Source organism: Anabrus simplex, chromosome 7, assembly GCF_040414725.1.
Source record: "Anabrus simplex isolate iqAnaSimp1 chromosome 7, ASM4041472v1, whole genome shotgun sequence".
NCBI classification, from domain to species: Eukaryota; Metazoa; Arthropoda; class Insecta; order Orthoptera; family Tettigoniidae; genus Anabrus; species Anabrus simplex.
In genome coordinates, this window is record NC_090271.1 from 74055093 (window position 1) to 74081790 (window position 26698).

The window sequence follows — 26698 nt, forward strand, 5'->3', positions numbered from 1 at the left end:
CTGTACTCCTATCAATTTTGTTAGTTTGAAATGTACAGAATATGCACACCAGAAGTATGTTCCAGGAATGTTTTGTATTTAGCTTTTAAGTTCATATGTGTTTGTTTCTTTCTAGTCCATGCTGTCATTTGCAAAGTTAGCACTTCTGGCTTCAAATGAGCACTCAGATACTACAGCAAATGAAATAGAAAAGATCAATTCACAGCTAGACTTGATTACTTATCAGGAAGATTTGCCCGAGACGGTGCTATCTGCATATGGTCTTTCAGCAGAGAAAATAAGAGTTCTTACTCCAACTGAAATGATTCAGGTTAGTTTTTGTAACAGATTGTTTTTCCTAATATTTGTGCCAATGTTTTTATGTTAAATTTTTCATGATTGATCAGGATTATCCTTTGAATGTTTATGCCACTGTTGTATATAGGCCTACACTTATGTACAAAAAGTAAGTATTATGTAGGTTAGTGCAAAGCCCATATCATGTCTAGGTTAATGCATTTCTACTGGCATAAGGAGTAACAGCAGTTTATTTCAACTTCATATTTAAAGGCCTTGTGCTGTTGCAGTACAAAGGGCTCTCTTTTTAGTATGTCCAGATTATCTGTTATTACTTGGGATATGGAGTCTCCCTCTTGCACCAAAGCTACCCAAAGCTGTTTAAAGGTATGTGATGGGCAGCAGTGTGATGTTTATGTGTGTCCTAGCAATGCTTAATGAGGCTGAAGGTTTGAGTTGGGAGGAACAGATTAACCAGGCCAAATGAGTGATCTCTTGGTTACTAGTCACTAATCATTGAATGTAACCAATGTCTTTAAAAAGGAACTGTACTCTCATTGCACCTTTTGAAAGCCTAATGTACTATTGTAGGGTGATGTCTTTATTTACCTGTCTGTTATACACATCCTGGATGAAGCAGGTGGAGGGGTGTAAACGAGTTCCTTATGAACACAGAAATGTGCTGGCAAGGTCTTCTTCAGCAATGTTAGCTGGACTGTAAAACTTTCCCGCTTCGTTACCATGTGCAAGCATACTTGGAATTGCTAAAAAGACTGAACAAGCTCATTTATAAACAATACATAATTCCACTATCTCCTAGTCTGAGCTCGGTATACCATCGTCTGTTCTCTGGAGTCTGTGGCATGTATCCCCAAGGCCTGTATGTGTACAGTCTCACTTTGCGTATGCTGTGGTAATATTGATATTACTTTCTTCCCATTGGCTACTCTTAGATCCTTAGCAAGGTTGCTTGCTATGCCCAGACTGCTGTAACATCTGTAATTCATGCTGTGCAGTTTGTAATAATCCTGTGATTAAGACTTAAAATCCTAAAATATCTCTCCCCCCCTTCAACGAAACCCATTTCATCCCAAGCATGCACCACAGTAATTCTGTCTTATACTTCAATTCACCATAATTCATGGAATCTCTAATGTAATGTAAATTTGTGTACTTGTCCCAAGGTGGTGCAGATCTTTCTGGACACACCCCTAATGCAGATGAGCTACATGTACCTTTCTAACCACATACCAGCCTTCCTGCCAAACTAAATTTCTGGCAGTACCAGGAAACAAACTTCGACAGCTAATAGTGTTAACTGTTACAGTATGTAGATGCACAGGAATCTTGAATAAAACTTCACAAAAAATATTGTCTGGATTGGATAAGTCCTGACAAAGCAATCTTTGTGACCAGATCAGTGGGCTCATTCTATCTCCCTTTTGTCACTCAGTTCACCTGTCTAGAAACAATTCACATAGTCATGCTCGAACATTGATACCTTGGCTGAATGGCCAGCGTACTAGCCTTCGATTCAGAGGGTGCCGGTTTGATTCCTGGTTGGGCCACGGATTTGAACTGCATATGGTTAAATCCTTTGTTTTGTGGTCTGAGTCTCTTCATCTACACACCACACCACCAATAACCACAGACAAATGCACTTGCGAATATCCCTCCACTTGGCATCAGGATGAAGGACATCTCAATCTATAAGTTTCATTTCCATATTGATTATATTCACAAATATGAAGTTTTGAAGCTTCCACCTAATCAATACATATATTTATATATTATTGTTCTACAGTACCGGTTTCGACTTTGTGAAGGTCATCTTCAGCTGACAATCATAACATACAATTAAAACATCACAATAAGAATGTCACATGATATGGAAAATATTTTAGTTTAAATAATTGTCTACATTAACTGATATAATAATTAAAACTTAACATTACTATATGTACATGAATGATGTATATTAAAATACATTTTTCTTAACTTATAAAGGTGTCACATAGTATGGATAAAAACATTATCAATTTGCAAATGTTTTTTGTCTTATCTTCATCTATGTTAATTGGTGTGTGAATTAAAACTTTGAAATACTATTACATGCGCAGGTGGTATATGTTGAATGTACAATATTCTTGAATTGTGAAGTGTCCACTGTTCCACATTAAAACTTATGACTAAATGATTAAAACACTTTGAAGTACAGATTAATCCTTGCGGCGTGTTGTATATACGACTATGTTATGATATATGATCAGCCATGTTCGTCTACTGGTGGTATGATAGTATGATAGATAGATAGATAGATAGATAGATAGATAGATAGATAGATAGGGTATAATAGTATGAGTTTCTTGAAGTAATATGAACACTTATGTTGAAATCAGGTAGTTGTCTGGTGTTAGTACGGGACTTCGTCAATATATACACAAAGCTTATAGTTTATGTCTAGACTGAATTGACCATAAAATTTTATAGAATACGGTATATAAATGTAGATAAGTTGTTGTTTTAGCGACGTGCTTCCCTTAGTTTTTATGTTATTTGATTTTGTCAAATGTCAATATGTATCACTTGATTTCAACATATCTTGTGTTTTTTGGTTAGCTGAAAGCTTCTTTCTTCACTTTGTGTTGTAGGACGTATTTTGTATCTGTAAATAGAAATAAAGTGTAAGAAATGTTGGGTCTGCCAAGTTTGTTTTGAAGTTGGAATGGGTGTGTGTGTGTGTGTACTTACTGTAGATGGAAGAATTCTATATCAACCTAGATCAATACGCCAATCCAAACTTCAATTTAAATGAAATTACAAAGTTAACATTCTTTTCAATGCAGTCATCCCTTTCCTAAAAAAACAATTATCTAAGAAGAATGAAAAAACAAAACCCAGTACACATAAAAGAACCGCCAGAAGACACCCCCCTGCTCCAGTCCTACTTCCCCAACAGCCGCTCCTCCTACCCCTCCGAACTTCCCCTCCGCAGCCACAAGCAGGAACTTCAGACAAACACGGAACAGTGCTCGACGTGCTGCCGAATAGCACACATCAAGTGTCAACATCTCCATAAGGAATGACATTACTAGTAGGTTCTCACTCATACCTCAGTCACTTTCATATCTTCAAAGCCAAGGGTGAGATTGAGACAGGCCAGTGACAAAACAAACTTGATCTAGCCTGTACCAGAAGACATAGTGCACTGAAAACACTAGGTCTTGCCAGCACGGGCAATGCAGAATATCATAGTATCTGCTATTTCAGTGGCTGTGTGCTGCTAATTGAACATAATTTTGCTAAATCTGGTATTCCTTGTGTTGGAGGATATTAGATTAGACCTTCTCTCCAAATTTCAACATTTTTATACTAACAGTACATAGATTAAAAAAGAAAAGAAAATGGCACTTAGTCTACTGATGCAATTTAAGGTATTTATGGTTATGCATCATCAAATGAAGCACCAGAAGTTGGTTTCAATATAATGCATTTAACTTTTGGTTTGTGTGTAAATTCATGCAAACATAATTTTTCCAAATCTAGTATTCCTGGTGTTGCAGGATAATAGATTGTACATTCTCTCCGAATTTCAACATACTTGCAGTACATACAGTGAGTCAAAATTAAATTCATACACTAGAGGTAAGCTTGTTTAGTTGGAGTCAACAAAAAATACCGTATTTCCCGGCATAATCGTCGCACTTTTTATACCAAAATTTTCGAAAAAATAGTAGGGTGTGACCATTATACGAAAATTTTTTTATACCAGTATTTATATTACTCAAAAAATTTGTTTATAACTAAATTGTATTTGATACAAATTTAAGATGCACGTAATACTCGTGTTTATACATCAAAATAATTAAAATAGTCTAAAACAAAATTCGTAATTATTCGCAACAGTTCGGCGAACGTTTTTCCAACCTGAAAGTAAAAATGAACATATTAAGTTAATTGTCATTAATTTGAGTATTAAAGTTAAAATATTACACTTGCAAAACATTACCGCTTTGTTGTGAAATACGGTCTTACCGGTACACAATTTATTCCAAATATTCTGTGTCGCTATCGCAGGTTTTGGTATCTGATGCGCCGTCCTTGCCGCTGTTAATACCAGTATCAGATTCTTCATCTCTCTGCCACACTGCGTCATCTTCGGATCCGTCTAGTGCATTTGAAATCCCAGTTTTTTTAAGCTCTTGGAGACTAGTTCAGGTGGTATAAGATCCCAACTCTTAATCATCCACGAGCATAACAAGTCCAAGGTTGGACGCCTGATATTTCCAGCGGGCATCAGTTGCTGATCGCCGCTCATCATACATTCACAATTAAGTAAAGGAAAATGAACCTTACTGTACCATACTGAAGGAATGTATGTTTGCATGACATTTAACCACTCCTAGAGTGTGATGTATTTAAGGTTCATTTTCCTTTATACACGCGCATAGAAAAATGAACTCAACGAAAATTGTTCTGATGCACCGCATATCAATATATGGCTGGAAGGCATGACCAGTCTTAAGGGAAATACTGGATAGGAAGAGCATTGTCACATTTGCAGTTTTGGCAGAACAGGGACGATATGATACACTGCAGCCATTGCTACGTATTTCACTGACGCACATAAACACTTCTTCGTCAATTATAGGAAACTTCCCTGTTTTAGGACCTCTAAACGCGCGTCTAGAAGGGTTTGTGCTTTTTAGCTTGTTTTTTAATTTCCGCCAGTCACGCACCAACTTTTCACTCACTGAAAATTTTCTTTCTGCAGCTCTGTTCTCGTGCTGTTCAGCGAAGGTAATTACACTTAGCTTGAAGCTCGCAGAATAGTTTTTATATTTACCCATAATCGCTGATAAATGCTTCACATGTTAATGTTTTGCAATATAAATGACTTTCCATAATTGTTCACTATTAAAACAAATTATTTCTACGAACACCCCAAACACAAATTAAAAACTTAAATTCTCATGCATACATGTCTACAGTAATCACGTCAGTCACAAACAAATAAATGCATCTGTGATCTGTCCATTCCAGAGCAGCCAATACTGTTAGGCAGCAAGGAAGCATGCAGCAATTTGTTATCAGTTGAGCTCGTTGGTTGCGACACACTAGTGTGCTTGCGCAGAGCTCGCAAACCGGAGCACGAACAAACGTCTTCACACATCGCTCCAGCTAGCGCGGTGTAGATCTACTGTAGTTGACCGTGTTCCGAGACGTCAGTAACAAACATTCATTTTTTCAATTTCTTTTAAACATACAGTAATTAGGTTAATATTTCTTCCCAGTTATTGATGATTTTACATTACATTACTGACGAGTTTGTAAAATAAAACTTTAATACCATTGGATAATAATTATCTTGACTGCTTTGGTAAAAGTTTTCATCCCATGCTCGGACTCTTATGACGTAGCAGTAAGATAAGAGTCTAGCGATGACATCTGAGACATCGTAAATAATTCGGCTGACGGTGAGCTGAAAAATTCCGTGGAAATCTGCGTTATCGTCTTGGATTTCACTTCGTGCGCAATAACGCAGGAGCCGGCCCCATGGTGTAGGGGTAGCATACCTGCCTCTTACACGGAGGCCCCGGGTTCAATTCACGGCCGGGTCAGAGAATTTTACCTGTATCTGAGGGCTGGTTCGAGGTCCACTCAACCTACGTGATTACAATTGAGGAGCTATCTGACGGTGAGATGGCGGCCCCGGTCTAGAGAGCCAAGAATAACGGTCGTGAGGATTTTGTCGTGCTGACCACACGACACCTTGTAATCTGCAGGCCTTTGGGCTGAGCAGCGGTCGCTTGCTAGGCCAAGGTCCTTCGCGACTGTTGCACCGGAGGGCGGGTGGCTGTAATAACGCAGAATTCTATCGGACCTCTTGTCTACTAGAAGACAAGTGTGTGTTGTACCGGTATTTCCTGGCAACGTTGCCGATAAGCGATAACTTACAGTCTTACGTATTTCAAATGAGAACTCGTTATATGTAGGGGGTGAATAAATTGTACACTGTCTCGCGACCACGTTGTCAAACTGCTGATAGCCTACCGGTAAGCCATGCGTCGTACATATACCGGTATTATTTATTTATACGTGGCGCAACATCTCGCAAATGTGACTGTGTTGCCAAATTGCCCATAAACCATACACGTATTTAAATTGCGTATTCATGTGCAACTCACATTGCAGTTCCATTTACCTTTTAACCAGATTGGTGAACAAAATTTGGACGTGCGACGATTATGCGATTAAATATTTAACGTCCGATTTTTGTATTGAAAATAAAGGATGCGACGATTACGTGGTGGCGACAATTATGCCGGGAAATATGGTATAACCGTTACTTATTTTAGCCTTGGTTCTGGTTTAACAAGTGCATATTTCTCTACTAAGTTACAAAGTAAATAAACTCCTATTTTTTATACTTACAAAGAAAATTAAAACATTATTCTTAAACATGCACGAAACAGGTCAAAGTAAAACTCATACACCTTCAAGTAGTTCCTGAGCAATCTCTAATAACACAATATTTTTAACAGTCAATACTTTGTTGGATACCCTTTAGTACTTTTTACGGCTTTTAAACAGTTAGGCATATATTGTACCAACTTTTCGCAAGAAGATGGATATATTTTCTTGCATTCTTCACATAAAGCCATTTTCAGACCATCTTGTTCGAAATCTGGTGTTTTCTTGTCGCTACTTCCAAGTAATGCCATACATTTTATATTACATTTAAGTCTGGTGACTGTGGAGGTGTCTAGAATACCTTTGGGCAATTATACAGGAGCCACATCCGTACTTTATGAGCTTTGTGCTTAGGGTCATTATCTTGGTAATAATTAAATCGATCAAGTATTCCAAGCTTTTGAACCCTAGGTCGTAGATGTTCTTTCAGTGTATTTAGATACACATGTTGATGTATGGTCCCATCAATAAAAATCAACTCTCCTGGTCCACTAGCTGACATGCACCCCCAGACAGTTACACAATCTCCACCATGTTCGACACTTGGACGTAGATTGCTAGGTTTCAACTCCTCATTTGGTTTCCTCTAGACATTAAACTTTCCATCTGATCCGAAGGGATTATATTTACTTTCATCTGCAGTTATAATGGTCTTTCAGAAGTCAAAATCTTATTCTATGTACTCCTTAACGAAGCTCAACCTTTTCTTCATATTAATCTTGTTAACAAATGTTTTTTCCTAGCTATTCTTCCATGCCTGTTACTTTTCCTTAGCATAAGTCGAATAGTTTCTGGATGTGCTCTCTTGTTGCTATGTTCCTCAGCCATCATAGCCAGTTTCGGAACACTAATCGCTGGATTTTTCTTAACTTGTCTTACTGTCCAACGTTCCTCCCTTAGGTTGAAAATGTTTCTTCCACTCAGTTTGTATTTATTTCCAATGCTGCGTGTACTTTTATATATATTTATAATGCACTGTGCAGTTGCATGTCTCCTGTTTACAAGTTTACCAATTTCTCAAAGTGATTTTCTTCTCTTATGATGAAAAATCATCAGTTCTTTCTTCTTTCGAAGATTGTCTTCTTTGACGCCCTATGATAGTACCGGAACATGTTTGTACTTCACAGCTCTCCACAACAAACTGAATGTGTCGTCGAAACACAAATATACAACATTTATACTGCCCTCTTATCTGCCCATGTAGGACTGTATGAGTTTCATTTTTACATGCCCCAACAGCATATAGACAAATAATCTGTTTTATCTTGCTAAGTTAAGGGATACGCTAACTATCCTGAGATGACTTATTCAAGAAATACCTTTATTGTTCCACACATAAAATGCAAACATAAATTATTGTCCACATTTTTATTCATAAACACATGCTAGTTACAGCGGTGTGTGAGTTTCACTTTGACTCACTGTATATCTTTAAAAAATGGCACTTAGTCTACTGATGCAATTTAAGGTATTTCTCATGCAAGGAAAAAAACACAATACCAACACTAATAACTCCTTATTGTTGAGTATCTGTTGAATAGGACTTGAAAAATAATATGACCGCAATCAGGATTCAAATCTGAATCTCCTACTAACAGGCCAGGCTCACTTATCACTGCAAGTGACGCCACAACTCCGGCACATTAGTCAGGTCTTAGATGGAGAGACTCTTCTTTCTTCTTAAGACGCTGTCTCCGAGCGGAGGTTGGCGATCCACGTAACTAGCTCTGATCTTGACAGCGCAGAATGGAATGCCACTTCTGAAGTACAGCAGTGCCATCTTCGAAGGTCTTTCAGCCATGAATTTCTTCTTCTCCCAACAGACCTCTTCCCCTGTATCTTTCCTTCGATAATAAGCTGTAATAACTGATACCTCTCATGATATGTCCTAGGTATTGTGTTTTCCTTTTTTTTATGGTGAGCAGATGTTGTTGATGATTTTCCCGTTAATTTTGATCCCACCATAGTCTGCCAATATTTCTTTAAAGATTGCCTCTGAGTAAATGTTAAACAACAGAGGTGACAGCACACAACCCGGGCGGACACCCTTGCTGATCGAAGCAGTTTCTGACGTTACTTGATCAGTTTTGACATTTGCAAACTGATTCCAGTACAGGTTACTGATTATACGTAAGTCACTGGAGTCAGTACCTGTTGATCTCAGAATCTCTACCAGCTTATTGTGCCTGATACAATCAAAGGCTTTCTTATAATCTATAAAACATGCATAGACATTAACATTCATATCTCTGCACCTCTGTAACAACACATTTAACGAAAAGGGTGCCTCACGTGTACCAACACCATTTCGGAAACCGAACTGATTCTGATCCATGTGGGATTCACTTTTTTTTGTATATTCTAGTGTGAATGATTCGCAAGAATATCTTGAGCACATGAGACATCAAACTTATCATACCATAATCATCGCACTGAGACGAGTTAGGCTTCTTCAGTAGTGGTATGAAGGTTGATTTCAGCCAGTCTGATGGTATTTCTCCTGATGCATATATTTGATTGAATAATGATGTTAAGATATTGAGGCCGGTAGATTCCTGTTCTGCTATTACTTTGAAAACTTCAGCGTACACACCGTCTGGTCCAGTTGCTTTACCATTCTTTTGAAGTTTTACGGCATGTACAACTTCACTTTTTGTTATTTCAGGGCTATTTTCATTTATTCTCTTGTCAGGTGAAGGAGGATCATTTCTGTCATCTTTGAAGATACTTTCTATATATTCCTTCCATCGTTTGAGTTTCTCTTCCACACCCAAGATGATTTCATTATTGACATCTCTCAAAATTTGACCATATCGTCTCCGTTGCAAACCACCAAGTTCTTTCACTTCCTTATGCAAGTTAAAATAGTCATGCTTCTCTTGAAGGATCTCAATTTCTTTACACCTGTCTGTCATCCATAATTCTCAGGCTTCTCTACACTTTCTGCGTACAGCTTTGTTGATAGTTTTGTACTGAATGTGATCTGTATTTTTGTGTTTTCTCCTTTCATCCATAAGTTCTAGAATTTCATCTGTCGTCCAGCTCTGTCTTTTAATGTTGTTGCAGTGTCCAATTTCAGTTCCTGGATTTCAATCACACTATCTTTAATGGCGTTGCATGTGGATTCTACTTTTGATGATTCAGTGTATCTTATTAATTCCATCTTCTTTTCCAGTGCAGTTCCAACATTAGTTCTTACTTTGGGATCCAATAGTTTCTTAATATCTATATGCTTGGATGGTTTAACAATTCTTTTAATGTTTCTAAAATGTAAAATTTTAAGGTCCATTACAACTGGTTTGTAGTCACTATTTACATCAGCACCGGGATATGTCTTAACAGATGTCACATATTTCTTTAGTTGTTGCTTTACCAAAATGAAATCAATTTGAGTTCTTATGATCTTTTCGTCGTTATTGGTGAGTGACATCCATGTGTAAAGCCGCCGAGGAGGAAGTTTGAAGAATGCGTTAGAGACAAACAAATTGTACTCCATACAGAACTGAACAAGTCTGTCTCCTCTTACGTTACGTTCACCGAGACCATGTCCGCCTAGAGTATTACCTTCAATGCCAGCCCCTACTTTTGAGTTAAAATCACCCATGACCAATGTTATTTCTCCATTTTTAGTTATTTCATAGCTTCCTTTAAGGTGTCACAGAATGCTTCTACTTCATCATCATCCTTATCAGCAGTTGGTGCATGAAACTGAAAAACGTTCATGATCCGATGTGATGTTTGTAACCTCTGCAACATTACTCTATCACTAAGTGGTACAAAATCTATAACTGAATTTGCGATCATTGATGAAATAAGCACATCAACTCCATATCTGTGATTGGTGTCAGTTCCTCCCGAGAAGTGCATAATTCCTTCCTTTTTGTTCTGAATTCCTGATCCAGTCCATCTTACTTCACTCAATCCAAGGGTGTCTACTTTCAATCTACATCTTTCTGCTTCCACATTTGCTAGTTTTCCACTCGTATACAAATTGCGTACATTCCAAGTAGCAACACGTAATTTCTTGTCATAGATTTTTATTTTTATAGCACTGTCAAGTACACAATCTTTCACAACTATGTTCGCAGCATTCCCCCCCCCCCCCCCCCGTAGATCCAATTGGGGGAATTGAAACTCCGGATACTAATTTCCGAGCCATGTTATGTAAATTTATAGGGATGTCCTTCAGGACCTTTAATGCAGTGGTTTCCCATTGCCGTCTGCATTCTAATGCCATTGACCAACACTTGGTTCCTCCACCTGTAGGGGCAATTTCTTGCCCCTTGGACAATAGAGTGCCCAGACCTACACCCGCTCATCCACTCTCAAGGAGACTCTAGAAGGGGCCTATTCCCTAAAGTCATCTCTATAACCCCTTACTGATTTGACGAATTTCATATGATCTGAGCCAAATAAATAAAAATGTTAATAAACAAGCCATTGTAGTCTACATAATGCAATGTCCATTTCTTTATGGATTTTCTTTCACTTCAGATTCTGACAGTACAATACTGACAAGATATTTCCAACCCTGGGAATTAGTTTTGTCCTCCTTTAGACATATATTAGTTGCTAAGTAGAATGGCAATCTCCGAAACTAAGTAAAGGATATGAAGGTCAAAATATTAAAGTGAATCTTAAAGAAAGTATTGAATTTTTACTTGCTTATCTCAGTCAAACAAAATATTGGATCAGAATATGTGATTAAAACATTATTTTCTCCCAAAAATTCACACAAAATACTGGACAGGTAATAAGTTCTTACAGTTCATTCAAACTTGAAATCAGAATCTCTATTGAATCCATCTATGCCATCTATGATGTCGGAAAATCCTGCAAGTTTCTGATAAAATAGTTTGGTACCTGCAATTATTAGGTGCAAAAGTGATTTAAGGTCACCAAGTTTAGCTCCAGAGGTAGGTTTCCCATTTGGCCACAAAGGTATTAGTGCCTGATGAAAGGGAACTCTAGTTTGTCTGTCCCTGTCTTGACTTTTCATGATTTAATTTCTGGAATTTATCATCAAATTTAGTTTAGACATACATAACAAACAGCTGCAATTTAAAGAGCTGGATTTCCTTTAGTTTTTGGCAATTTATCTTGCAACCGTCCACATCCTTATTACAATTCATGATAATTTTCCGTGCCTTCTCCTTACTTTTGGAAAACATTTATGAACTTCGTGACTTGATAAACCACTCAGTGTACCACCACTTCAGTAACTTTGCACTATCGAAAACATGGGTTCCCTTGCTGTAATCCATCTATGACACACTGTCAGGAATGTGGCGCTTGGTGCTCTCTCACAGGAAGTGACCGCAGAGACTGGCAAGGACTCTCGAAGTTTATCTCTTACTATGAACTCTTGCAGTCCTATAGAACAAATGTGTGAATGAAAAGAGCTCTCTCAAAGAATTGAAAGCTCAACGTTAATGAACCGGGTAAAACAAGTTCAAATTGAAAAGTAAGAAAAGAGATGGAGGTTAGTTTTTAATTATTTTTATAATTGGTTTTATGTCACACCGACACAGCTCTTATGGTGATGATGGGATAGGAAAGGACTAGGAGTGGGAAGGAAGTGCTCGTGGCCTTAATTAAGGTACGGCCCCAGCATTTGCTTGGGGGAAAACGGGAAACCACGGAAAATCATCTTCAGGGCCGCCAACAGTGGGGTTTGAACCCACTATCTTCCGCATGCAAGCTTACAGCTGCGCGCCCCTAACTGCAACGGCTAACTCGCTCGGTGAGGTTGGTTTTAGAGAGATTGTTTTCTGTTATTTGGTTACTGGCAGAAAGTCATCTTCCTTTGGAAGGATGATTGAGAAGATTTGGGAAATCCAGGTAATGGGATCTTTCTTGAACTAAGTCAGTTGATTTCATGGCAACATTTAATGCTGTATTAAATGAATATGCTCAGCGATCAGCAAAATCTGGAAGACTAAACTCTTTCCAACTAGACAATAAAGTAAGCATAAACAAAACCTCGTGACTCTGACTGCTTCACCCTTCTTTCCTTCTTTACCACTCAGAAAATAGTCCATTTCTAAATTTTAAAATATGAGTTATTTCTAAAAGTTTGAAGTTTAAAGTATGAAGTATTGAATGCAAAAGTGTTTTATCGATTGATAATTATATTATTGTTCTAAGCGTCTGGCCATTAATTTAAATATCCGATATCTGCTTGCAGAAATCCCTATTTGTCTCATCTCGGTAGCTGTCAGCCGCGAGAAAAAGCATGCACAATTGCATGACTTTGAGTCAGTTCACTTTGATGGCTGGTGTTGTAAAGCGTAAGCGAGAGAAATCTCTGAAAATTGGAGAGAAGACTATTGTCTTAAACATATTTAATAAGTTTATGGAAACATATCCCGACAGTTCAATTGATGGTATCATGAAATTAACATCGAAGTTCACTGATGTGTTTGTTTCAAGCTTGTACAGTGTGCGGAAAGAATTTGTACTACCGGCCTTGTTACCATAACGGGTAAAAAGATGCCAAATGTTAGAAGTGTTTTAACGTGGAATGCGGTGAATTTGTTTGTTCTGCACATATTTTTTTAAAAAATGAACCCCCTATGATTAACAAAGTGTTATTGGCTGTAAATTTCGATTCTGAATGCCCAGATTAAAAAAAAAAAACTCCTCCCTTCACACACTACTGAAAGAAATAGGTTTTGAGTTCATCAGTAGAAATCGAAAAAGCATTGTAGTGGACAGAGATGACATATTATGGCATTGGTGTTATCTTCACAAGATATGAGAATTTAGAAAAAACGGGCGGAAATGATACTATTTGGACGAGACGGGGATTAGCGAAGGGCATACAACATCAAAGGCATGGCAAAACACTACCGTAAGGCTGAAGAAACAGGCATTTCTTTCGGGTTTAAGCACAGGGCTAAAAAATCCAAGGAGGGGTAAGCGACAGATAGTGTTACACATTGGAAGTGATGACGGTTTCGTGGAGGGTGGTGATCCTGTGTTTGAGTCTAAGAAAAACGGAGACTATTACTATGAAATGACTGGTGATGTACCATATTTACTTGTGTGTTGAACTCCCCTCACATATTAGACCCCCTGGATTTTTGAGACAAAGAAAATGAAAAGAATAAATCTCACATACAAGACCCCCCAACGTAATTCGTCAGAGAAGAACGATGATTCTGCTTCGTAGCGGGCACAAGCCTTACTGCAGCTCTGATGATATCACACAAATAAATATGAATAGTTTCATCTGTATGACTCATGCAATGAAAACATGCGTCGAAATCATGCGGTACATCTGTGTTCTGTAGTTACAAAATGTCAGCCTCCGTAGCGTAGGCCTACTGCAGCTCTGATGATGTCACACAAATAAGTGAATAGTTTCATGTCTGACCCGCGCATTGTAAATATGCATCAGTCATGCTATATGTCTGTGTTTTGTAATTAAGAATGTCCGCTAGCGTAATTATTAGCACCATTATCTGTTGTTCTCAGGAGTCTGGGTTTGATTCCCGGTACTGTACTGCCAAATGTACGAATGGCAGGAAGGTTGATATGCGGTAAAATGGTACATGCAACTGTTTTTCATTGGGGGCGTGTCTAAAAAGAGCTGCACCACCTTGGGATGAGGAAATGAGTTTACTTCAGTTGAGAAATATTCACGGTTGTTGCTAATAATATAGCAGTCGAGATCATTAACAAAGTAATCATTTAATATCTGGTAACTCAGACCATTATAGGTATTTATTGGAGAGAAGTAAGCTTAAAACATGATAAAAATAAACCAGTCATAAGGATTGTTTTACTCGCCAATGTACCGTAACAAATAATAATAATTTTTCGTCCCCACTTTAAACGATTTTCGGAGACAGGCTATGCATTAATAAAAAATGGAGGCAACGAACGTACAAAATTAAACATTATGATAATGAAATGCATTACCGCCACACTGTAGATATCCATAAATGCGGCAAACTTTCCTGTTATTTATTCTTTCCGTTGTGGAACTTCTGACACTATCCGGGCACTTGATAGCAAACCTAACCTAAACAATGCGGTCTTTCTTATCTCGTTTACAGCTGTTAGGGTAAATCCTGATGTAATAAAATGTAGAGAACAAGCATGAAATATACTTAAAATAAAGGTCTGGCTTTCAACAGCCGCATTTATCCAAAGAATGCTTCCGGTCACTATGTATTACATTCAGAAGTACAACTCGTAACATACGCTAGTTATTAGCTGGTGGTTTGGCACGTTTTCTACAGCACGGCTTTATTCGGAAGAAGTGGCTTCTGCTACACATACACCAACTCCAGAAACCATTTGGGAATAGATTTTCACTGTTCGGACTCTATAGTCGGGAACAAAATTATTTTTAAACGTTTCAAAAAGACGGGACCTCGAATACTCTCGATTGCAGTCTGCAGTGCATGTCTGATGAGATGGCAGTGAAGATGATGTCATTTGGAATGATGACACGCTGGTGGCTGGTAGCAGGAAAGTTGGCAGAAGACGACAAGTTATAAACTTCATATTGGAGTCCGTATTCAACTACATAAGAGCTCATGAAAGAATTGTCTCATAGAAGTCCACCTCTTCAATAAATTATTAAAATTCAAAATCGAAGTTACATGTTAAAAGATCAGGACAAGTTTCGCCTATTACATATTAGGCATCTTCAGCCGTAGTGTGCTTAATATTAAAATGAAAGTAGTAGACTAGACTTAGGCGTAAGTCTAAACTTAAAATGCTACATAAAGCGGCTTATGACATTAAAAGAACTATTATAAGAACACACTTATTTAGATAAAATGAGCACTTGAGCGAGATTGACATTTGTGTTGTGTCATTAAAATAACGTTTGTGTATGACAGTTTTGATAGCATTCAGGTGCATTTGTTTTTGTATTCTTCCTAGGATAAAAGTGCTACCGCTGGCTAAGGCTGTGATGGCAATTTAAATCAGCACTTAACTTTCATTCATAGCCTCCCATCTTGTTTCACTGAGCGGTTTCAGTGTCAAGTGTACATGAGCAGTCAGAATTTCCCAGTGCTTCACAGATGTAGAAAATAAAGTGAGCAATCTTTGTTGCATTGATAATATTTTTGTGCATGCCATTGCAGAATGGAGCTTTCTAAGTTGAAGGTAATTAAAAGTTGCTTGATCTAACAATGCGCAAGTGATGACTAAGAGGCCATTCTGCAGTAGCTGTGAAAAGGAAGATAGAACGTTCTGTAGATAGTACAAAGTTAGTGAAGGTGTTAGCAACTAAAATAGCTAGAAAAGTTAATGTTTAAATGAGTATAGAAAAGAAAAGCAAAGTACTGTAGTTAATTTTATAGATTGTGTAATTGTAATTATTATGTGTAACAAATTTTATTTAAACTGGCTACAGGATAGGCTAGTCTTTTTGATGCAAGTGTAATGGATTAGTATAACTTAGAAACAATTCTCTAAACCCATGGGTAAATAGTGAAATATCAAGCTCGATTAGTAGGTATTATTATTATTATTATTATTATTATTATTTACGTAGTTATGTTTGGACTTTATTTGGTATAAATCATGGTCGTATTATTTGTGTGTTGTGTGATCTGTCTTAAAACAAAACCTGTGAGGTTATGTCATGACACATCTGCTGTATGTATATTAATACGACTTTATTTAATGTAAGAACACTTAATTAATAGTATATAATTTATTATTACCTGTAAATATGATGTATAAATCCAATGTAATGTTGTGCAACACAGGGTAATAGTCCAGAACAACACATATTGTCACTCGAGTTGTAGAGAACATTCCATTCATTGTAAATAGGTTATTGGAGACCAGAAATTATGAGAAAACATGTTGTCATACTTTTCTAGAAGCTTGGCTAGGCAATGTATATAAAGAGGCAGTCTTGGGAGTTGGAGTTGAGTTGTTGTTAGCGAGACTCGTTAGTGAACGTCGCTAGCCGATTTCAAATTATGAACTCATGTTGAGATTTTGTTGTGTTGGTAGTTGGTTAACATGCTAATGTTGCAGTCTTCTTCTTCTTCTTCCTCTTCTTCGTCGTCTTCTTCTTCTTCTTCCTCTTCTTCGTCGTCTTCTTCTTCTTCTTCTTCCTCTTCTTCGTCTTCTTCCTCTTCTTCTTCTCCATAGAATTGTTTTGTTCGGAATGGTGGATTATTAATGTGTGTGTAGAATGTGTACATAAATTGTAAATAAACCAGTGTATACAATTGACAGCATCGCGTGTGTGCGTCTTTGTAGTTACATCATTTTTAGTTTTGTTTAATGGGCATTATCTACTTTAAACATTAAGAAAGTGTTGCATTAGTGTTTCATAACATGTTTGTATTCTGTTTGGCTGAAAAAATCGGCACAATAATAATAATAATAATAATAATAATAATAATAATAATAATAATAATAATAATAATAATAATGATGATGATGATGATGATGATGATGATGATGATATTTGTAATTAAGTCATTGGAGGTAAATTATGTAATAATGTTAACATCCCGTACTGTGAATAGGTTTGCTCTTATTTATATTAGATAAGCATATGGGGACTCCAAAACAATGCCTTGCAGGGGGCCCCAAAATTTCTCCATCTGGCTCTTGACTACCACCACCACCACCACCACCATTTCTGCTGCTGCTACTACTATATGTAAATGTGGTATAGTTTTGATGGTTTGCTGGTTAGCTGAAATACATTTCTCTGAACATTGGTATGAGCATAAGGTGGTGATCTTATTGGCTTGAAATACTACTACTCATATTACAGTATGCAGTTTATTTTAGTTTTCCTGCTGTTTTTTTGATATGTGTGTCTATTTTTATTTTTTCAGATGTATATTAGTGATGAGTTCTTGGGAGCATCAGAGTTAGAGTTCATGAAAGCACTCGATTTATTAGCATATATTGATGTTGAAGAAAGGGAAGAGTTGCGGTAAGTATTTGGACTTGTAATGCTCATCATTGGTCAAAATTAATGTATGTTTTATATGTAGTCATTAGCCCAAAGGCTGCTTGAATCCTCAAAGAAGACCACCAAAAGTAATGTGATTATAGATGGGGAAACCGCAAAATCCAGTGACACTGCTGTAATATGACATCCTGGGAAAGATGAGTGAGGTAGTTTGCCATTGATTTTGTAAGTGAGCAAGAAAGTGCTATTGCAGCATGACTGACAACGTGAATAGTACTTTTCATAGCGTTCAGACTCGCTTGTTGTGCTCTGAAGGTCATTGTTCAGCACTGTCAATACCTTAACAGCTTCCATACTGTCACAGTACTTCAGTGGAAACTAGAAAGCTCAGGTCTGCCACAGGATACATTTGTGCTCTAAAATGAAGATATTACCTGTTAAGTTTTTTAGTCAGTTGAAACTAATGCAAGATCAAGAAAATACTAGAAAATACCTGGAAAAGAAAACATTTTACAGTGAAACCTGCTTTTACTGGAAACTTGATGAACTGGAAAACTGTCCATATCAGAAATTTTTCTCTGTACCCTGGAATTGTGGTATAATATTCATGGAAGTTTAGCTGTATTTAGTGGAACCTGTCTGATGCAGAAAAGGAAGAAAATAACATAAAAAATATGTAAATGTCCTTCCCAACCCTTTTCAGTGTATGCGTATTCCAAATGGATCTAAGATGGCCGAGATAGCATTCGGCCAGGAAATGAACTCGGACGATTTGGTTGTAAGTCTACCTGTAGACTATCTGTAGACCATGACAGGGAGATTCCATGTGATTTGGACAGCCTTTACTGTAGGAATGTGGAAAGACGGAATCTTTAGGCTGGACACTTATGGCCTTCCTTCATCCCTTATCTTTGTCTCCATGCAAGTGTAATCTTAATGAGTTTTTGACTATTGGAATGTAGGAATTTGGGAGTGTGGGGACACTACCTACTTAGCAATGCAGTGCACTTCTCCTAGAAAGGTCATAGATTTAGTGGGTTTATAGTTAGCAATTGCAGAACTTTGTGCTTGTAGTTACAGTGTAATTTTAAGTGATGGAAGGAAGGAAACATGTGGTTTTAGATTTGAACATAAAAATTAAGATTTTAGGAACTAGTGAGAAAGACAAATTGTCTGTTAAGCAGATCACAGCAAAGTTAAGATCGGTAAAACGCATTCTTAAGAAAAAGGCAGATTTAAACGAAGAGTCTTTATGGGGAAGTGGAGCAGTGAAACGAAAGCTCAGACTAACTAGGAATGAGGAAATAAAATTGTTTCAGAATGGTTTGTTAGTGCAAGCGCAAGAAATTTGTCCATATGAGGGTCGGTACTACAATACCATGCAAGAGAAGTTGCAGAAAAGCTTACTGCTTCCAATGAGTGGTTGGAAAGTTTTAAGAGACATCAGATAGTGTTGAAGGAGGTCTTTGGAGAGGTTGGAGACATCACTGAGGAAATGTTGGCTGATTGGACTTCAGAAATTTGCTCTCCAATTAAAGGCTGCGAACCGTGGAACATAGTTAATGGTGATGAAACCCGACTAATTTTCCAAGCACTAACTACCAAAATGTTATCTCTGAAAGGGGACAGATGTACAGGAGGGAAACTTTCCAAACAGTTGAAAAGTCATAAGTTATAGGATAAGCAGCAAAACCCAGATGCTTCAAAATCATCGATGTAAAGAGTCTACCTGTTGATCGGAGATCAAGTAAGAGGGTATGGATGACATCACACCTAACGGAAGAATGGTTGGTGTCATTCAACTCAAGAATGAAGCAACAAAACAGGAAGATCATTATATTTCTGGACAGTGCTACATTGCAAGTGATAAAAATCATTGTTATCCGTATTGAAGATACTGAATGTAGGATGCTAAAAGGTTTGTTTTGTCACCTATTCAATAGATATAAATTTTACAATTTAGGAATTTATTATTGATTCCACTTGACACATGTTTCGCCCTTCATTGAGGGCATCATCAGTCAAATTATCTCCTCAAGGCAAAAATCAGGTACCTGGTTAGTAGTTGACATGCACAAATTAATACACATTATTAATACACATTACAAAAATTAAGTATGAGAAACAGTTGTACAATAGTGATGGTTGAACATATAAGTTTATAGAATAAGAAGTCGGCACCAATGTGTAAAATTAAAATAGTAGAGTTCGGCAGTGGTGCTCTGGAGAATAATTGACGCACTCATAGGAAAATATAAAGTTTTAAAAATATTTACATTATAACAATCAGGGGAGAAAGGGTGTAGTGCTCGGCGTCAATGTTTGTAACTAAAAATTAATGTCAATGGTTGGTAACTATACAGTATTTACATTGTCCAATTGAACAGTTGAGAATTTTACAATTTATATACATATTTACACAAGAGCAGCTTGGTGAGCAAGGATATAAAAAAAGTCTAGTATCAAGTGCGTCCTGTTGTTTTAAAGGTTGGAAGAAGAATGTAGCATTGACATTTCAGAAATATGCAGAGTGGTTTATCTTAGTTTAAAATCACCGGGGGCAGGGAAATAATCCATAGCCTAATGAGGTTCTATAGGCATCAAGCTGAAAGTTATCTGGTTGCAGCATCGAGATCGGTACGGAGACTGGTCAGTATGGATGGAGACTCAATGGGTATTCAGTGCGTTTGAATGGCAACAATGATGACAGTTATTTGTAGGTAATTGCTCATTAGGAATATGTTGCGGGTTGAATCTTTCGCTTTTTCTTTTAGTTGACTTCTGTAGCTTCGAATGTTATGTGAAGACATCGGTGTGAGATGCCAGTGAGACTAAATTGATATTATTCCGTGGAAAAAAGTATGACGGACCTCGGGATGAAGTTATTGTTTTTTGTTGCTGGTCTGGTGAAATAGAATAGAGTTGCTTGTGCTGTGAACTGCAGTGGAGAGATTAGAATGTATACGGTAACTGCAGAGTCAGAGCGTTGTAGCTGGGATGAGGCATCTTCTCATTCTGACTGCAAAGAGGAGCCGTAGTGGCACGCCATATTCGTGCCGATGTGCGCTGGGTTCTAGCGTGTTGTTGAAAGTTTTTTTTTTTTTTATGAAGTGGAAGTTACTGTAATTGGGATGTTAATAGTATTAGTTGGTGTGTAAGAAAGGTTTATGGTAAGTAATGAAGAGTAAATGTTATATTACATACCTGATGTGTCGCTGAGAGGCAACTGTTGATGAGTATTGGTGAACTATGAAGGAGGCTCAGTTGGTAATACGCACATGCGGTTGGCAATGGCGGCGGGAGGGGCGGAGAGCTTTGGGAGGGAGGGGCATGGGCGGAGTCATGTGCAGAAGTGAGCTATCAGAATGGAGGAAGGTAGAGTGGAGAGACGAGCTTGTTGTGTATTGGGAGTGCTGGTTGGTATAGTGTTGGTTTATAAAAAGAGGGAGGGGGGGGGGGATGTATGGACTCGCGGATAGTATTGATGTCTTTGTGTTAATGCAATGAATGTTATTTGCTTGTGTTGGGTGTTGTTGTGTTTTTGAAGGTCGAGTGGTTTTTATTTCTCGTGTTGTATCGGTGGGGTCGTGGTGGAGGGGGAGGTGCTTGGCTGGGAGGATGTATGGGCTTGCTGTCGTTGTGTGTGGGGGAATTGGTGGGAAAGGGGGAAGTGGGGGGTAGGGGGGTAATTGTCGACGTGCTGGGTGAGTTAGTTAATGTGGTATTGAAGATTTTTAGACAAGTTGTTGCCTTGAAAATTCATTTTTTGTAGTAAAGTAAGAATTTGTTCATAACGGGGGTTTTTAATATCTATTATCTCGTTGAGGTTTTTGTCTTTATTGAAGTGTTGGTCTAGAAAGATGTATAGGTTCTCAAACTCAGTCATTAGTTTGCCTTTCTCAACTATTTTTAAGGATTTTTAAGTCTTCTTCTGTTGTGGTGAAGTGGTGGCCAGTGTCCCTCATGTGGGCGCTCATTGCGGAAAATTTATTATGTTTTTGGGCATTGTAGTGTTCTAAATAACGGGTTTGGAAGCTTCGGCCTGTTTGTCCGATGTACGAGGAATTGCATTGTGAACAGGTGAGTCTGTAAATACCTGAGTCCGTGTAGTGATTTTTTCTTGGGTTGACAGAGTTCTGGTTGAAAAATATGTTCTGGTTCGTGTTCTGCGTTTTGAAAGCAATGTTAACTTCGTGCATTTTTAGGGGGTTGGCTATCAGGTGGATGACTGGATTAGTGTATGTGAAGGTTGCGTATTTGGGTTTATTGGGTTTTATTGGGGAAAGTTTAGTTGTTAATTTTAGTTTTACTTTGTTGATGATCTTGTTGATCATGTTGGTGTTGAAGCCGTTGAACTTGGCAATATCTTTTATGTAATCAAGTTCTTTTTTTAGATTGGTAGGTGAAAGGGGAATTTTTAAAGCTCTGTATATTAAACTGTAGTAAAGGGCTTGTTTATGAGAGGTTGGGTGTAAAGAATTATTGTTTATTGTTAGTGGGGTGAAGGAGGGTTTAAACTGTAGTAAGGGGCTTGTTTATGAGAGTTTGGATGTAAAGAATTATTGTTTATTGTTCGTGGGGTGAAGGAGGGTTTTCTGTGTATTCGAAACTCAAATGCATTGTCCATTCGTGTGATGTTGATGTCTAAAAAATTGATAGAGCCGTTGTTCTCATCTTCTTTTGTGAATTTTATATTGTTGTCTCAAGTGTTTAGGAATGTGAGGATGTTGTCGCTGCTATTGCACTGTTTATCGATGACAACTAGTGTGTCGTCAACATAGCGGAGCCAAAGTTGAAAACCATTGATGGTATTTATTAGTTTATTGTGTTCTAAGTTGTCCATATAGATGTTCGCTAGAATACCACACCACGACCCCACCGATACAACACGAGAAATACAAACCAGTCGACCTTCAAAAACACAACACCACCCAACACAAGCAAATAACATTCATCGCATTAACACAAAGACATCAATACTATCCGCATAACTTTCAAGTCCATACATCCCCCCTCCCTCTTTTTATAAACCAACACTATATCAACCAGCACTCCCAATACACAACAAGCTCGCCCCTCCACTCTACCTTCCTCCATTCTGATAGCTCACTTCTGCACATGACTCCACCCATGCCCCTCGCTCCCAAAGCTCTCCGCCCCTCCCGCCGCCATTGCCAACCGCATGTGCGTATTACCGACTCAGCCTTCTTCATAGTCCACCAATACTCATCAACAGTTGCCTCTCAGCGACACATCAGGTATGTAACATAACATTTACTCTTCATTACTTACCATAAACCTTTCTTACACACCAACTAATACTATTAACATCCCAATTACAGATAACTTCCACTTCATACAAAAAAAACACCTTTCAACAACACGCTAGAACCCAGCGCACATCGGCACGAATATGGCGTGCCACTACGGCTCCTCTTTGCAGTCAGAATGAGAAAATGCCTCATCCCAGCTACAACGCTCTGACTCTGCAGTTACCGTATACATTCTAATCTCTCCACTGCAGTTCACAGCACAAGCAACTCTATTCTATTTCACCAGACCAGCAACAAAAAACAATAACTTCATCCCGAGGTCCGTCATACTTTTTTCCACGGAATAATATCAATTTAGTCTCACCGGCATCTCACACCGATGTCTTCACATAACATTCGAAGCTACAGAAGTCAACTAAAAGAAAAAGCGAAAGATTCAACCCGCAACATATTCCTAATAAGCAATTACCTACAAATAACTGTCATCATTGTTGCCATTCAAACGCACTGAATACCCATTGAGTCTCCATCCACACTGACCAGTCTCCGTTCCGATCTCGGTGCTGCAACCAGACAACTTTCAGCTTGATGCCTATAGAACCTCATTAGGCTAAGGATTATTTCCCTGCCCCCAGTGATTTTAAACTAAGATAAATCACTCTGCATATTTCTGAAATGTCAATGCTACATTCTTCTTCCAACCTTTAAAACAACAGGACGCACTTGGTACTAGACTTTTTTTATATCCTTGCTCACCAAGCTGCTCGTGTGTAAATATGTATATAAATTGTAAAATTCTCAACTGTTCAATTGGACAATGTAAATACTGTATAGTTACCAACCATTGACATTAATTTTTAGTTACAAACATTGACGCCGAGCACTACACCCTTTCTCCCCTGATTGTTATAATGTAAATATTTTTAAAACTTTATATTTTCCTATGAGTGCGTCAATTATTCTCCAGAGCACCACTGCCGAACTCTACTATTTTAATTTTACACATTGGTGCCGACTTCTTATTCTATAAACTTATATGTTCAACCATCACTATTGTACAACTGTTTCTCATACTTAATTTTTGTAATGTGTATTAATAATGTGTATTAATTTGTGCATGTCAACTACTAACCAGGTACCTGATTTTTGCCTTGAGGAGATAATTTGACTGATGATGCCCTCAATGAAGGGCGAAACATGTGTCAAGTGGAATCAATAATAAATTCCTAAATTGTAAAATTTATATGTATTGAATAGGTGACAAAACAAACCTTTTAGCATCCTACATACAGTGCTACATACCATCCATCAATACACCATTCTGACCTTAAGTTTGCAGGGTTCCCCGCGAATACTTCTAGTGTAACTCGGCCAATGGTCCAGGGTCATTAATTGTTTTAAAATTAATTATAGAAAACTGATAATGGCATCATTGCTTGCAAGCGGGGAATCAGCAGCCCCTGCCACCGAACTGATTAAGGCTGTCCCTGTGCTCATGCTGTAATTTGGATTGCAGAAACAGTGAAAGGGGTGTCGCCAGATACGGTATGTCGGTGCTTTCACAAAGCCAACTTTGTCTCACACTCTAATGAAGGAACCATAGTAAACAAATATACTGATGATCTACAACAAACTTTCGTACATTGTAATTATAAGAATAAATTGACAATAAATTTTCAGTACAATAAATATATCAAGTAAATGATATTACGTAGGCCTCGGGACTAATTTCAGCCAATTAGTGGCTATCTTCAGCGAAATAAAAATTAAACAGACCATGTGACAACTAAAACTTACGTATACCATACAACGACAGTGTTGTAGGAATAATTATAACATTAAAATATATACTGTATGTATGTTCAGTCTTCATCCCTAAGGCTGGTTAGATCCTCAATAACTCCGCCATCAGCTGTCATAGATGGTCTAGGCATTACTGAAGAGGCGTACTAGGGAAATGAGGAGCGAGGTAGTTTCCCGTTGCTTTCCTCACCAAGCCAGAAGTCGCTACATATCACTCTGCCAAGCCCACTGAAATGCATGCACCAATCGACCCTATGAGCAGCATTTTCACACCATTCATAGCAGGGACTGACTGCAGAAGGAATGGCATTACTAGCATTGCTCATACCTCAGTCACTTTCATTATTGTCAAAGCCAAGGATGAGACTGAGGCAGATCAATGAAAGTAACGAAATTGCTCTATAGAGCGTTCCAACCTTAAACTGCAGTACAGCGTAGATGGAGCGCGCTGTTGCGAAATCGATTTTTGAAGATCACGCTCGAGTGTGACTCAAACAGGGCATCACAGTTCCACATTTTTCGTTTGTAATTTTTACGTTCATTCATTCATAAATTAATATTTGTAGGATGGTAAAATAAATACAACATACCTTTAATCACTAGCGTTGCTCTCAGACATTGGACGTACACCTTATATTATTTCTGCCAGGCCTGATGTTCCCGCTTCGGATGAACCGGGTTTGGGAGATGAACTTGAGGATGATCTGGACGATGAAGAAACTTTTCATCGTCAACATCGTCCTGTAATTCGTCTGTGTTCCACAAATCTCTTTCATTTTTCTGTACTTCGTTCACGTAATTTGCCCAATTGTCTTATGTTTTTATGGCATAAAAATGTTAGTTCAGCATGTGGAATAAAACCATGTTCATTACCTGCGTGGACTAAGGCAAATCACAGTCCTCGGCTTTTCGGTGGCCGAAGTCCCAAACTCACCCCTTCATTGGCGGCCTGCTGTGCACTTTTCACTGTTGGATCCTTCCATTCTTTTGTCACTGCCCAATATTTACCCACGATTTTTCTGTGTAAATTATAGCTTTATTTTGTGCCCTCAAACTTTTTATCTCCCTGAGATATCTGTGCCTCCAATTAATAATTTCATCGGTTTCAGTGAAAATTGCTTTATTACCCCGTCTTAAATAACGGAAGCCTATGTGATGTAAGAAGCGATAAAACGTAGTTTTGGAAAAACGTGGCAAAGAATTTTCTCCATTTACCCGACTCAAAATCACGTTCAATGTCGGTGGTATATTAGCAAATAAAAGAGAGTGAACCACCTGACGCACTCCACTTCGCAGAATTTCATCATATTTAATTTTCCTTGCATTTTTCTGCCGTCTTTTTCTTTTTTAGCTTCCTTTTTTTGCGGGAGTTCGCAAAGGACCATGTGTGTGTTCCTTTCTTATAGCATACAGTAGATTGTTCTTTTGGAACATCCTGTAGCTTTAGCCGTTTCACTGACTGTGCTGCTCATATTCATAGTCTTTAAAAAATAATCCAGGATACTCATTAGAATATTGCGTTCTTTTCCCCTGAGTTTGCCTATGGAATGTTTCTTTTTAATTTGATGATCCATTGTACATCCGTCTGCACTTTTTCTTCGAATTAAGAACCCCCCCCGCATGAGAACGAACTGACAACTTCACAGACTACACAGACACAACAAACACAATCCACTTGTCCTCAAGAACTACACAGTTATCACTGATCTTGTCCGGCTCCATGGCTAAATGGTTAGCGTGCTGGCCATTTGTGCAGAAGGCCCCGGGTTCGATTCCTGGCTGGGTCGGGGATTTTAACCTTCATTGGTTAATTCCAATGGCTCGGGGGCTGGGTGTGTGGTAGGGTCCCATTCTTATAGACGCGCAGGTCGCCTATGCGGCGTCAACTCGAAAGACCTGCACTCGGCCTCTTCGGAGGCCACACGCCATTAAATATATATATATATATATAAAATAAGAG

The 26698-nt window shown here is 38.1% G+C and overlaps 1 protein-coding gene across 1 annotated transcript in view; it reads left to right on the plus strand.

The window, feature by feature from the left end:
- Nucleotides 1–26698, plus strand: part of Nup133 (nuclear pore complex protein Nup133) — a 314729-nt gene that overhangs the window by 254711 nt on the left and 33320 nt on the right. Inside the window, exons 19-20 of the mRNA XM_067151176.2 lie at nt 116–310; nt 17583–17683. Coding sequence (XP_067007277.2) covers nt 116–310; nt 17583–17683 — 296 coding nt within the window. The remainder of the gene's footprint in view (nt 1–115; nt 311–17582; nt 17684–26698) is intronic.